Source organism: Euprymna scolopes, chromosome 7, assembly GCF_053919585.1.
Source record: "Euprymna scolopes isolate OS-2025 chromosome 7, ASM5391958v1, whole genome shotgun sequence".
Taxonomy (NCBI): Eukaryota; Metazoa; Mollusca; class Cephalopoda; order Sepiida; family Sepiolidae; genus Euprymna; species Euprymna scolopes.
In genome coordinates, this window is record NC_136488.1 from 9486332 (window position 1) to 9501678 (window position 15347).

At 34.1% G+C, this 15347-nt stretch overlaps 1 protein-coding gene across 3 annotated transcripts in view; it reads left to right on the forward strand.

Moving 5' to 3' along the window:
* Positions 1-15347, forward strand: part of LOC145279601 (protein argonaute-2-like) — a 140533-nt gene that overhangs the window by 41791 nt on the left and 83395 nt on the right. For all 3 annotated transcript variants that reach the window (XM_080130768.1, XM_080130767.1, XM_080130766.1), the window contains exon 3: positions 3428-3478. In XM_080130768.1, coding sequence (XP_079986894.1) covers positions 3428-3478 — 51 coding nt within the window. The remainder of the gene's footprint in view (positions 1-3427; positions 3479-15347) is intronic.

Here is a 15347-nt window from a genome sequence, read left to right on the forward strand (position 1 = left end):
GGTCTCCAGAGCTGCATCAAACGATGGGGGAAATGCATAACTCTGGGTGGTTCCTATGTAGAGAAAGACTAATAACTCTGCCAAGTTTCGTTGCTCTACTGCTATGGGGAGTGGGTCAGGGGTATTACTTATTGCACGCCCCTCGTATTGAACTGTGTTATTTTTAAATAGTATTTTCAAGTTAGTTTGACAATCTTTTTTTTTTTTTTTATTGTTAGGTGAAAGTACAGAAAAGTTACAAAACGCTCTCCTCTCCTCATGTTAAAAATTGCTTTCTAAATAATGTTATTTCAGTACAGTTCAATAAGTGCCCAAATTTCTTGTAAATTGGTTTATGATTTCAATGAGTTTTTTTTTTTTTTTTTTTTTTTTTTTTTCATGTAATGTCAATTTTGACCCTCTAACTTTTTAGCTTTAAATTCTTTTAACTTTTGAACCATTTAGAATATTAACATAATTCAGTTTTGAACTCCAGTTAATGAACTCTATAACTGTTGTGATTAAATAGCAACAATCTAGGAGCAAAGTGTAGTACCTGTTCTAATACTACACTTCACCATTTCTGACCTAGATCAGTGGAGAAGAAATCCTTCTAGATTGAGACAATTTTAATTTTTGTTTATATCCAGAGTGCATCTTTTTTGAGAACTGGATTTTCCCCACATTAAAAACCAACCTTGTGTCTAACTTTGCCCTCGTGGGGAGGCAAGTAAATAGGAACAACAATGTAAAATAAAAATTCAACTGCAAATGCTATTTCTATATGTAAACAAATATACATATATAAAAATACAGACACATATCTAAGTCAACACGTTAGGCCAAGAGCTACTCAATGAGATGTACCTGTAAAATACATATACCAGTCAATCAAGGTTTTATCACTCAATGAAGAACCCCTCACTGGACATTAGCCATCTATCTCTCCCCTGAGCTATCTGCTGCCATGGGGGACCCATGTGTTGTATCAGATCGTCCCTCCACCTTGTACTTCTTTGTCTTCCTTTGGCCTATGTTCGTGAGGTGTCCATTTACTTGTCATGTCATCTGTTGTCATGTTTGGCTACATGCCCTGCACATACAACTACAAAACTACATTACAAATCTGTATGCTCATAAAATTCCCATGCCACCCTTGATGAATATATTTTATTTTAATCCTAACTTACAATTAAATATTAAAATCTTGAACCTCAAATCTGTGATTTTATCAAAGATTCAGCGGGCACCCTGGTGTGAAGAGAACACTGTACTTTGTGAAGGATGCCAATCCAGGAATAACTAAAGCCGAGGTGTGATCAGTGGTTAGGGATTGTAGAAAATGGTAATTGATTGATCCAGCCCGAGTGCATTGGAAGCCTGGCAGGCTTGATGTCACAGAAAACTGGAGCAGCATTGCAATGAGTGTAAACCATTTTGAAAAGCAGCTATACCTCATGTTAATAGACTGCAGCCTCAACCATTTTGCTGAGAAGGGGCTTGCTTCACAAAGACTCTTCTAGCATTATCAAGCAGTTGAAAATTTTGTGTACAAGGGCCACTAACTGAGCTGCTTATTGATAATGTGTGGCATTTTATGGAGGAAGATTTGTCAGGTTTGTATGGATATTGGGGGTACATGTATTACTTTGGTTTGCCCACATACCATCAGGAAATAGAATAGTTAAGAGATCCTATTGAACGATCAAGCACATGGCTGCAAGAACATGGATCTCAGTCTTGAAGGCAGTATATAAGCATAATGTTGCGCCAAAAGACAACAAAACAGCTTTAACCGCCCCAGCTAATGTATCCTACACTCACGATAACGGTATAGATATAGCATTTTTTCCTGACACTGCAGTTTCTACACTATACATGGCAGGAGATGTTGTCTGGGTCAAAAATGTTCACGCAAAATGTATAATGTAGTTCAGTAAGCATACAATGACAAAGATAAATAGTCCACACTTCGTGTATGTTAATGGAATTTAGCTTTCAGAGAGGATTGTTTTGTCAGTGACCATGTAGCTTACTCAGATGATGAAACCTCGATGCTGTATGAAAGATTGTGTGAAGGACACTCTTCAGAGAGTGGTGCACCTGACAAGCCAGGACAGGATGTATTAAGTGACATGTTCAAAGAACCATGGAAGTGCTATCAGAGACCATACTGTTAAGATGGAGCACCAGACAGAAGTGGCCTTTCCCATATTGCCAATTGTGTACTATTAAGATTAGGGAAGAAAGTGATTGGCATGCACGGAAGCACCTGAGAATGGTGTATCCATGCTCTCACTGGACACCATTTGAGGTCGGATAATGCACTCACCTAAGAGCGATATAAGGACAATACTTGAGTCATTCATCAGTGGCTTTGTAGCTTGCTATGAGTCCGTGTTGAAGGTATTGTTAATATTCATATTGGCGTTGCTGATCGAGTCTGTCAGTGTTATTGCTCAAGTCCCTATCAGCATTGCTGTTGAGTGTCTTTAATCATTCTGAGTTCAGAGTTCTCTTATACCTTTTTGTTTTTTTAACACATTGTGTATATAAAAAAAATTGGCAATAAAAATTAGACATGTATATTATATATTATTTATTACTTAAATATGCAAATGAGGAATATCTGAAGTTCTTTGTAGGTGTTTATTTATATATATATATATATATATATATATAAATATATATATATATGTTACATGAAAGATAAAGCATATTGTTTTCTGCTCCCCTTGATAGTGTTGAGCTTTTCTTATCTTGACAGGTTTTGATTTGTTAAAGATTTACTCTTTAATAACATAATTATTTTATATATGCACAGTGCTTTGAAATATCAAGTTATGTCAAAGAATCATTAAATCTAAGCCGTTTTGATATTAATATAGTTACGATAGATGGAAAGCCTTTCACATTTATGTAGATACAGCTGTTATGTTGGTAGGAGAGAAGACCAGCACAGTGCTTGATTAATAAAAAATAAATTTAAAAACGAGTGTATAATATGTATTTATTCGTGCATTACAAATGATTAGGACAACATTGATACTGTCAGTTTCAAATTTAAACAAAGGGTATCTATAATTCTTATGTTGGATTATCTTTAGCTTCCAGCTTCTGTTTTCTTATGGAACAGACATAAACAGAAGCTGAATAGAGTACTGTGGAGTGGACCAAATATATTTGGATTTTAAACTGATGGTAATAATGTTGGGTTGATCTTCTATAATACATATATACTAGCTGTACCTTCTCAGCCTTGCCTTATATTTATTTTATGGCATTTTTTTTTTTTTTTTTTTTTTTTTTTAAATGTGTAAATCAAGAAAAATAATAAAATGTTAGAATTAAATGTCAGATGCCCTGCTATTTATGTCTAACATTACAAATCTGATAACTCTATATTTGAAATAAGAAATATTTTTATTTTTTTTCTTATTTACTTTAGGATCTTCAACCGTGCCGTACATTCCTCCTCCATCATTTGCTTCTGGAGAAGGTAAGTAATTTCTGATTTAATTTTTATATCATAAGAAACTTTTTGTGACCTTCTACTAAGGAAAGAGATTCCAGTTTAGAAAATGATGTCACTTCGTAAGTAGGTGAACAGTGTTATTATAAATATTATTAGATATACAGAAGAAAAAAAAGAAAGGAAAAAGAAACTGGAATCTTAGGAAGATCACTATCATTCCAGTAATTACAGGCGAAACTGGACTCCTGAAAAAAATTTTTTAAAATACCTGACAAATATACCTGGTGAACTTAATGGGGTGGTTAAAATCTTAGAATATATGAGATAGTGGGTTAATGTCTATCATCCGGTAGGATGCTCCATCCCAAGGTTCAACAAACTGATAAGAAAATTGGAAAAAAATACAAATCTCTCACGCAAACTTAGAATCACACTTGTACTGATTTAGTAGATATTTTGTATTAGTGAAAATACAGGGTTAAAAAAAAAAGCAAATGGGAGGGGAGGGTTAGTACATATGCAAGTATTTGTTTGTCACACTGTGCCAACAGATGGAGGGGGGAGGTGAAATGCATGGCAGAATGGACAAGACAGTAAATCAGATATAATGATCTAATCAGTAGTGCAAAAGTATTTCATTTTTATCAATAAAAATCTAATATATAAAAAAGGTTATGTCTGTCTGTCTCTATATTTTCAAATTCTGTCTCCTCCAAAACTAAATGTCGCAGAGCAGCACTAAGGGCCTCGGGCCGGGATCAAAGTGTAGTATCTGTGCTGCAGATGCAGGCACATAAGTTAATTGGTCCTTGGTCAATGTAGGGGGAAACCCTTCATACTGAGACAATTACTATTTTATTTTGTTTACTGCCAGAGTTTCCCTTTTTTACCCTTGTTTTAGGGGAACTGATTTAACCCCACATTAAAAACGATCTTGTGTCTAATTTTCTTTCGTAGGGAAGCAAATAAATACACTAAGAGCCTCAAATGATTGGATTCTTTTATGAGTCTTTAGCAGGTTAAAATAGTTTTTATGGGGTCAAAAATGGGTCCAAATTGAAAAAAAGTTCCTTATACATTTTGTAAATTCATCTTAGTTTATTTTTAATTTTTAATCAGTTCATATGCGTGTCACGTTGGTACAGTGGTAACGTCATCAGCTTTGAATGCTACAGTTTTGCTTTCGGTTTTGATTCTAGCTGATGGTACTCAAATACTATTTTTTTACTTTTGAAATCACAACTCTATAATCTATACAAAACCTGGACAAATTAAAATATATTTAAGCATATTTTACAACTGGGCAATGTTAAGCTTGGTCAAGTATTAAATACTAAATTGTGTAACCATTTGGGAATACCATGTGCTGTATGTACTCTCTGCATTGTTTGCGGTTGTCTTCTAGCCATTGAACTAAGCAATGCCGATTTATGAGAGGTATGGTTGGGGATTGCACGGTTCTTGCTATATAATTACATGTACAGCCACTCTTACAGAAAGTATCCATTGTTTCTAAAGACTGAATGGATGCCATGAGTAGTAAAAGTTCAAATCTGTCAGGTTTATAGCATCACTTTTATTATGAATGTTGGCATTCTTCGTGTGGCTCCTTCTGTATGTACCTGATTCTATAAAGAACTAGGGAAACTAAAACTAAGTTTGTCAAAATTCATATCATGCGTGTTTATACAAATTTATTTTTCTACTAGCATGCCGCCAGGCATTGCCCAGTCGTAAAATATTATATTTTAATTCATACAGAAACTGAGACATGTGCATAGTATGTTTTTTTCTTAACAGTTCACTTGTAAGTAAAAAAAAAAAAAAATGTGAGCTGAGACCAAAACCTAAAGACAGTTAGTCAAGTACGATAACCATTAGGCAAGCTTGACACAATCTTTAAAATGTGTTTTCAAATCTACATATTCTTAACTAAAGGAATCTGTCATGTGAACCATTCATGTATGTGTGTTCATGAAACAGTTGACAGATAAAAATCCGATGACCCCCCCTCTTAGTGGCCTTTTTTCCAGATGAAAACTAATTAAAAAGTTTTCCATATATTTGAATACCTTATATACCAAATTTCAAGTCAAGATGAAAAATTCATTGAGTATATAGGTTGAGAAGTGTCTTCACACACACATTCTCGCTTTTACAGATATATATTATTACTAGCATTATGCTTTTTCACTCACTAAGAATTCTCACAGATGATTACCAGTGATTGTTTGCCTGAAGTTTAAAGCTTCAACCAGAACTCGCTCCCATACTTACAAAACTATTTAAGCGCTGCCTTAAGGAGAAGTGCTTTCCGACCCCCTGGAAGACCTCATCAGTTTGCCCTGTATATAAGAATTCAGGTGATAAGTCATCTCCCTCTCAGTACAGACCAATAAGTCTCCTGTGTGTTATGAGTAAGTTGCTGGAATCTATATTAAATAGAAAAATAGTCAACCACCTCAGCAGAAACAACCTTCTTAGTGACACACTATAGTTTACGCTTTGCAAGATCTACCGCAGATGTGCTGATGGTTATATCTCACAGGATTGGTGAATCTCCTGACAAAGGCTTCCTTTCTAGGGCAATTGCTCTTGACATATCAAAGGCTTTCGACAAGGTATGGCATAAGGGTCTACTTCACAAGATTTCCAGCTACGGTATTAACTGGAAATGTTTTCTCAATGATTAAATCATTTCTCTCTGATAGGCTCATAAGAGTAGTGGTCGATGGACAAAAATCGGAGGCCTACAGTATTAATGCTGGAGTCCCTCAGGGGTCAATCCTGGGCCGAACTCTCTTCCTGATCTACATCAATGACCTCCCTAAACACATACTTAAATCATTTGTTGACATCTATGCTGATGACACAACCATCTACGGCAACACATCAAAGGCTGTAAATGACAAAGTTCTCTCTGATTCTCTCTCCTCTGATCTCGAGCGCGTGGTTCAGTGGCTGGTTACCTTTTAATGCATCCAAAACCAAACTCCTATCCTTACATCATCAACCCTCTGATCCCCATGTGGCATCAATTGTGATGGATGGCTCTCATCTGGGAGAGGCCCCGTGTTTTGACAAGCTTCTGGGTTTGACCTTTACTCCTGATCTGAAATGGAACACGTACATCAAGTCTGTTGCCAAGGTCGCTGGAAAGATGGTGGGATCCTTCTACCGCTCCAGAAGATATCTCACTACTGATGCAATTCTCTATCTATATAAAAGCCTAGTATGTCCAAGGATGGAATACTGCTATATCTGGGAAGGAGCTGCTAAAAACAGCCTATCCTGCCTTGACAGAGTACAAAATAGACTTCGTGGCTTAATGGGGGATGCCCTTTTCTCTACTCTGCAACCTCTCTCCCACAGAAGAGATGTTGCGAGCCTATCCTTGTTTTATCATTATTTCCATGGCAGGTGCTCGTCTGAACTCCAATCTCTGGTCCCCCCTTGCCAATCTTTCACGAAAAACACCCGTCTAGCTGAATCCACTGTGAAAAATTTCCCCCACTCTTTATCTGTGCCTAAATCAAAACGTGGATTCCATGAACAAAGCTTCTTTCTTAGAACTGCACGCCTGTGGAACTCTGTTCCGTCTGCCTGCTTCCCACCGTGAACAAATTCCTAATGAACCGCCTCATTAAGTAAACACTTCATCAAATCTCCACACTAACGTAATAATGTACTTGAAATAACCCTTATCCCTGAGTGGCTTCTGGGCCTTGATAAGTGGTGATCACTGTAAAAAAAAAAAAAAATGATAAAAATTCTCCCCAGATTTCCAGCACTCTCCACTTTTGGTAACTATTGCAAATCACTTTGCATTTTTGCAACAGCCATTTACCATTAATTGTGTTAAATTCAAATTTATTTCATTTCTCCATCTTATTTGTTTACTGGTTGTTTATCGAAGAAACTTACAAAATGTGTGGAGTAACGATGTTAGAGGTGATTGGCTGAAGAGTAGTTAGACTCGGTGTTCTTTTAATCCAATGAGTTCAAGATTACTGTAAAACTGCAGGTATTGATGGACAACCATGTTAATGTATAACATTATTTGAAATGCATGTTATTTCACCTTTTTTGGGTGGAGCACTAAGGAAACTGTAAGTGCCCACTGCCATTAGCATAAAAGTTCTCTGTATAAATAAATGGAGCCCACTGTGACAGTTGACAGTGATTATATAAACAAATAGATTTTATTCACAACTCGTGACTGATGGCTGAATGGTTAAGAGAACTGTCTACAAGTTTCAATTTCAAATGCTTGCATATCTAGCCACTTTATAAAACTGTGATAGTGAAACAGTTTCTCTTGATGACTGTACATATATACTAGAACACCTGTCCTAGGATGGGTAAAACTAATTCCCGCAATAATTTTGCATCCTTTTCATGTCCTCCTCACAAAAATTAAAATCAAGATATAAGGCTACTAAACCTTATGTCTAGAATCCTTGTTCCATTTTTTTATCAAAATTCATTACATGATTTTGATTTTAAAAAATGTCTAAAATGTCTTAAAAGAAATTGAAATCCTATGAATCTTGCTTATTTGTTGTGCAATAACTATAGTTCACATTTAATGCAAATCTGAAATATTTAAATTTTCAAATGGGAAACCCATTATTCAAAAAAAAACAAAACTGAAATTTGAAGAATATTAATTTTTTTAAATTTTTTTCTTTTCTATTAAAATTTCACAAAAATGAGAGGTATCTAAATTTTCACAAGGAGCTTCCACCTCCCTTTTTACATGAAACTAAATATAGCCCTCATTACCTACCCTTATTCCTTGCATCTGTGTTCTCAAAATTCATAATGATTAGCTAATTAGTTTAGGAATGAATCCTTATATATGTACATATAATCTTTTATTAGAATTGCAAAATTTTAAAATGATGGAAAAGAAATGAACCATATTCGGATGTTTTAAAATAAATAAGTCGATTTAAAAAAAAAAAAATTTGTCAGACAAACTTTTCAAGGATATATGTATGAATGTGTTATTTTTTTTTTAATTTAATTTTTTTTTTCCTGTAGAAATACTTATACGAAAGAGATAACCAAAAATAATTTTTTTTTTTTTTTTTTTTTTTTTTTTTTTTTTTTGTCGTCGTCCCTTTTGTAGAAGTATTTCTACAGGAAAAAAAAAAAAAACAACTTTCAGACATATATCCTTGCAAAGTTTGAAAAGCGCTTCGGGTTCCATTACAATTCATGATTTTTTTTTAATCGACTTTTTAATCAACTTATATATATTTCTCTGGAAATATTCACTTATACTTCATTTTATATATAATAATCCGGTACTCCTGCAGTATTTTACCCACCGATTTCACGATCTTAGCCGAGCGTTGATGAACGCTTTCGGCGTTAACGCCGACGAAAGCCGAGAATTCGGAGCTCTACGGTGCAAGAACGCTAAAAGTATGTGAATAGCAACAACATTACAAGGAAAAGATATTACACACAACAAAATGGATAAAATTAATACAAAAAATTTGGATAAAATAAATCACAAACACTTACCGTAAGTTTTTTTAAAGTAAAATAAATTTATTTTGTTGAATATTTTTTTTTTGGTTCATTTTGTTTTCCGATAGCTTTTTTTTTGGGGGGGGGGGGGGTAAGCAACAGTAACAAACACTTCAATGTTTTTTTTTTGTTTGTTTTTAACAAAACGTTATTAAACAGTAACAACGTTTTTTTTTTTTGTTTGTTTGTTTTTCAGTAATGTTTGTAGGGGGGGGGGACAACAATTACTGTTTATCTTTAGTTCCGACTGGAAGATTTTCTACTGACTGTAGAGAGGCAAAGTGGGGAGCAAAGGGTTTTCAGAGGATGTGGAAAGAAGAAGCTCCTTCCCAAACCGGGTAGCCTTCCGCGATTTGATTTATTATGGAGACAAAAGGGTTGTGTCCAAATTTTTGTCTCCACATAAAGTCGCATAAATATGTTTCCAACAACTCCCGGTTTTTTTTTGGTTTTTTTTATCGCTAAATTAAATAGCTGAAATGAAAGGCTGTGTATTTTTACTTTGAACAATAAAATAACTGAAATGAAACGCTATGTGTGTAATTTCAATGAAAATTATTCGTCTGCTTCGCGTTCGTTTGAAGCGCCCTGATTGGCTGATAGAGTATCGTACCGCTCGCCATGTTCCGGCGTTTTCCGACGGATGTCGATCAACGCTCGGCTAAGATCGTGAAATCGGTGGGTAAAATACTGCAGGAGTACCAATAATCCTTATTTAAGAAGCTCAGTGTAATTACAGAGCATATAATGAATGAATGACAAAAGTCTAAATTCCAAATTTCATGATGTGTTGACCATCTTACAATTTATTCCTATTTATTAGGAAAATAGGAAGTGAAAGGAATAAGGTAAAAGTAAGAATGATAAAAAAAACTGGCAATGATATATTAGGTTTATGCTCAAAGGGCAATAACTCTTAAACGTTAAATCAAAAACTAAATTAATTTTTTTTGCTCAAGGTAAACAATTGTTACTAGATTTTTAACAAGGTAGTCACCAATATCAAGGCCCGGAATCCACTTGGAGATAAGGGTTATTGTATGTACAATACGTTAGTATTGGAGATTTAATAAAGTGTCTTACTTAAGGGGGCAGTTCATCAGGAATTTGTTTATGTTGGACTTGAAGACATCCAGGTTGTAGTCAGGTGGGAAACAGGTAAACTGAACAGTTCCACAGGCGTGCACTTCTAAGAAAGAAGCTTTGTTCATGGAATCTACGTTTTGGTTTTGGTTTTGGCACAGATATAGCAAATTTATAAATTTTAACTAAAGTTATAGTTTTAGAATTAAGAAATACAAATAATTATAATTTATGTAATAATAAATTTAATTATAACAGTAATAAGAACTTAATTATTTATAGTTTTAAATTCAGATTACTAAATAATGTAATACAACCCGAAATTGAAAATAAGGTGTTTGTTTTTTTTGCTTTTTTTAGTTTTGTATAAGTAAACATGTATAATAGATTATAATCATTGATGTTATTTAGGTAAATATGGATATATTAATTATTTAGGTAAATATGGATATATTAATTATTTAGGCGATTTATTTATTTATTTATGGTAAAACTGGTAATTAGTAAAAACTTGAAGAGAGTGCTCAATACTATTGCAGAGCAAATATGTGTTTTATTTTTTTATTACCGTTTTATCTGTTTGGCTACATATGTTTCAGATGTTGGACCATGTTTACGATCCAACAGCCTCGTCAGGCCTCGCAGAAGTAGTTTGTTAGTTATTGGAAAAAAGTGTTTTTAAGAAAGAAAAGGGGAGAGGCGGTTGTTGACAATATTTCAGTTTTGATGGTTAAAGATACATTCGATTGTATTGTGTGTGTGAGGGTAGCAGATTCAAGTAGGCGTGGGTGGAGATATAGGGGGGGTTGGAGAGAGGATGATAAAGAGAAAGGTGTGGGGGATAAGGTGAGGAGGGGGGAGTTTCAATATTTTGGTTTTAAATTTTAACTGGCTTTTGGTTTTTCAGCAAGGTATATTAAATAGATGAGAGAGAGGGGAGAAAGAGGGAAAGGGTTAGTGTAGATGTCCTTTTTTTTTACACGTACGGGGTTCGTTTAAATGTACCTAGTCATTACACGTCGGCTTGTTCCTTGCTGTTTATAATGTTTTTTATTACATAGGTGGTTAACGCACTCGCACATTCGCATATATATATATATACACATACATATGTACACTTCTAGGCATCCACATACAGATACATATGTACACGCACATATATATATATATATATATATATATATATATATATATAAAGTAAATGTGGACATACATGGGTTCATAAGTAGACATACACACACATATACACAACTCTTATACATATATGTACACTCACAAAAATATCTAGGCACATATACACATATATATGCATATATATACAAACACGCCCACTTTATATACATATATGTGGAGATAAGGTTTCCAGTAAGGAGTAGATGTACATACACACACATACATACATATGCATCTATACTTACACACGTATATGCAATTACATAAATATAGATATTAATAAATGTTAATAGAAATATAAGCACGTAGACATATATAGACACACACACACAATTATATACATATATACATAATATATATATATATATATATATATATATATATATATATATACTACAGGGCTCTATGGACAAATTTATCTTTAGTTGACCTTTGACAACTAAATATTTTCGTTTACTAGCCAAATAGAAAAGTTACTAGCCAAACCTACATGATTTTTAGAATATGACATCTTCGTTCTATGACGAGTATGTACATCATAAAGATTTTTCTGTGTAATTCTAAATACATACCGATTATTATATTGATACTTGAAAGTATAAACATTCGACTTTCCTCAGATATTTTTTAAACAGCCTTTGTTAAAAAAAGTATATTGTTTTGTTAAACCTTTGTTTAAATTATTTGACTTTGCTCATTTTATTAAAAAAAAAAAAAAAGTTGAAAAGACATTTTTCACTTAGTAGTGAGCTTTGAAAGAGTGTTGGTGAAAGAAACACAATCGGCAAAAGATAAGCGTTGCATTATTTCTAGTCGCCACTTTGAAAAATCACTCGCAAATGCGACTGTTTCACTCACAATGTAGAGCCCTGTACTAAGTAAATATGGTAAAGTTAAGACAAATAGACAATAATAGATAAATAAATAAAAATAATAATATAAAATATAAATAATGAAAAAATATAAAATTTTAAATTTAAAAAAAAAAATTTAAAAAGTAAGCAAATGGTTGTGGTTATATTGCGAGGTTAGGCAGATGCATCGCTAAGTTCACATATATACTGGGTGGGCCCCCAACCTGGTGCATTGAGCATATATATACATACATGCACATACATACATACATACATACATATATGTATATATATATACACACACACAGACATGAACCTACCTGTACCAAGCAAACAAGGCAAAGCTAGGATAAATAAGTAATTAATAAATAAACAAATAAATGTTAACAAGGAGAGGCCGGGTAGATGCATCGTAAAATTCACACACACATGGGGTGGGCCACCAACCTGGCGCCTTGGGCAGTGGCTTTGTTTGACTTCACTTTCAGTGCTAAATGCATCGCATATACAGGCACATGCACACATATAAACACAAATCTGCACATAAACTCGGGTATAGCTGTATCCGCACACACATGTTCAGCCATGCACACCTGCAGACACACACACACACATAGATATATAGACATAAACCGCTAGATGCACGCAAACACACATGTGCATAGATATAGATATATCTATACCCACACATGCATCTACATATGACACACGGGCACACATCCCCACATCCAGAAACGTACACACAAGCACACACATATATATATATATGCCCAGTTATACAAATATACAAATGTGAGATGTAGATGTACATGTACACACACACATACTCGCACACACACATGCATCCCTATACACGTATATAGAATTATACAACTATACATATTGAGAAAAGTACACAACCCCACACAGACATATATATATATATATATGTGTATACACGCAGATGCGCACATCTACGCTAATTAAGTAGAATTAAAGCTATAGTTGCTGGTTTAATTTTTAGGGGTCTGTATTGATTTGCTTGGCTTCTTGGATATGGATTAATTTATAGTGTCTAGGGAAAAAAAAAAGCATATATATGCACATACAGATATCCATACGAAACAAAATTGCAACATATGTATACCCATATAGGTGTGGGGAGTTTTAGTAGTAATTAGTAAGTGGGTGGGGATGGTAGGATTCATGGTTAGATGAATGTGTAGATGGGTAAGGTAGTATAGAGTATGGGGAGAGTTGAGAGAGGGGATTTGGTTGTGTTGATGTTACAGTAATTGGGTGTATGTGGTAGATGGAAGTATTGTGTGTATTATTCCGCGGGTCGAAAAAGGATGCTGTCTGAGGAGTGTTTCAGAAGAGTGTATAATTGCTAAGGAGGTAGGATTTGTAGTGCCAACAGTTTATGGTGGTTTCATGTTTTCTATTTAGTAATTTGTGTTTATCTTTAAATCTTTAAAACTGAATATAAAAAGTTTTTCGTTTAGGCAGAGGAGGCATGAGGAGTTTAATGATTTACATACGTTAGATTTTTTAAGGATTTCCAACTTAATGGTTTGTGTAAGGTTATTTTGGATTAGATTTCGATATTGGGAGGTTCGTGAGGTTTTGTTAGGGTGGTTGGGGTTTGGTGAAGGAGCATTTATGTACTCTAAACCTATCTTTAAAGGAGGTGCCTGCCAGGTTAATATAGTATTTTTTGTCATTTGGGTTTTCTTCAGGTGCAATTGTGGCTTTATAGACTACTTCTGTTTGTAGGCATGGCTGATTAAGTGGGCATTGGGATTTGTTGCAGTTACGGTTATCTCTGCTAGTGTTATTTGTGTTTTCTTATTGTTTTTTATTTATTTTTTATTATTTGTTCTAGGTTATCAGTACAGCTGTAGCTAAGTTTAATTGTGTTTTTATTAAATATTTTGTGTAGTGTGTGATTGGGTGGAAAATGGTTGTTTATTAGTTGGAAGAATTTTTTGCCTAGTTTCGTTTTAACCATTATATTGAAGGGGGTGGGTGAACCAAATTATTTTTGCGGCCCTATTTTTCTTGTTTGGGGTATTAGATGGACTAGGTTCAATGTAATTAAAGGTGGTGTTTGGGTGGCCACTTTCTTTAAGGGCATTTTCATAAAATGTTTTATGCTTGTTAAATATTTCAAGTTTAGAGGAGTTAGTACTAAGTCTTTTTTCGATAGATGCAGGGACATATTTAATATGTTTTGGGTGGTTCGATAGTGGGTAAGTATTGTCTTTAGTGTAAGGTTCGTAAGAGTTATTTGAGAGGTTGAGTTATATCAAGAAAGTTAACGGTTTTTACGTTAGATTTAATGTCCAGTTTTAGACCTATTCTGTCTATTTCTTAAGTTAAGGTTTTTTTTCAATTTTTCGCATTTAGGGCCATTTGAATTTTCAACTATGATAAGGCCATCGTCTCTATATATAACATTTAAACGAACCCCATAAGTGTCAAAAAATGACATCTACACTAACCTTTCCCCCTCTCTCTTTCCCTCTCACTCTCCCTCTCCCATCTATTTAATATACCTTGCTGAAAAACCAAAAGCTAGTTAAAATTTAAAACCAAAATATTGAAACTTCCCCCCTCCTCACCTTACCCCCCTCACTTTTCTCTTTATCATCCTCTCTCCAACCCCCCTCCCTATATCCATATATCTCCACCCACGCCTACCTGAATCTGCTACCCCCACACACACAATACAATGTATCTTTAACCTTAAAAACTGAAATATTGTCAATACTCGCCTCTCCCCTTTTCTTTCTTTCTTTTTTTCTTAAAAACACTTTTTTCCAATAACTAACAACCACTTCTGCGAGGCCTGACGAGGCTGTTGGATCATAAACATGGTCCAACATCTGAAACATATGTAGCCAAACAGATAAAACAGTAATAAAAAAAAATAAAACATATATATGTATATATATGAATAATAAGAGCTTATAGCTCTTTAAAAAAAGAAAAATGCTAAGGTAGCGAGAAAAAATAAAAGTAACAGCATTTCAAAGTGGTTAATATGTAACGTTATATATGGAGAATCATTCCGATGAAATTTTATTTTCATTGGTTGAAAAAAATCTTTTCTGTTTATTTTGGTCTGCTAATTCCTACCATTGCTCAACTAATGGAAATGTGCTTCTTACCTTTGTAAGAAATTGTCATCAGATGTCAACAGGTACATGATAATCAGTAGCTGACCTATGCTTTTACATAGTTGCCATAAAATATCTCCT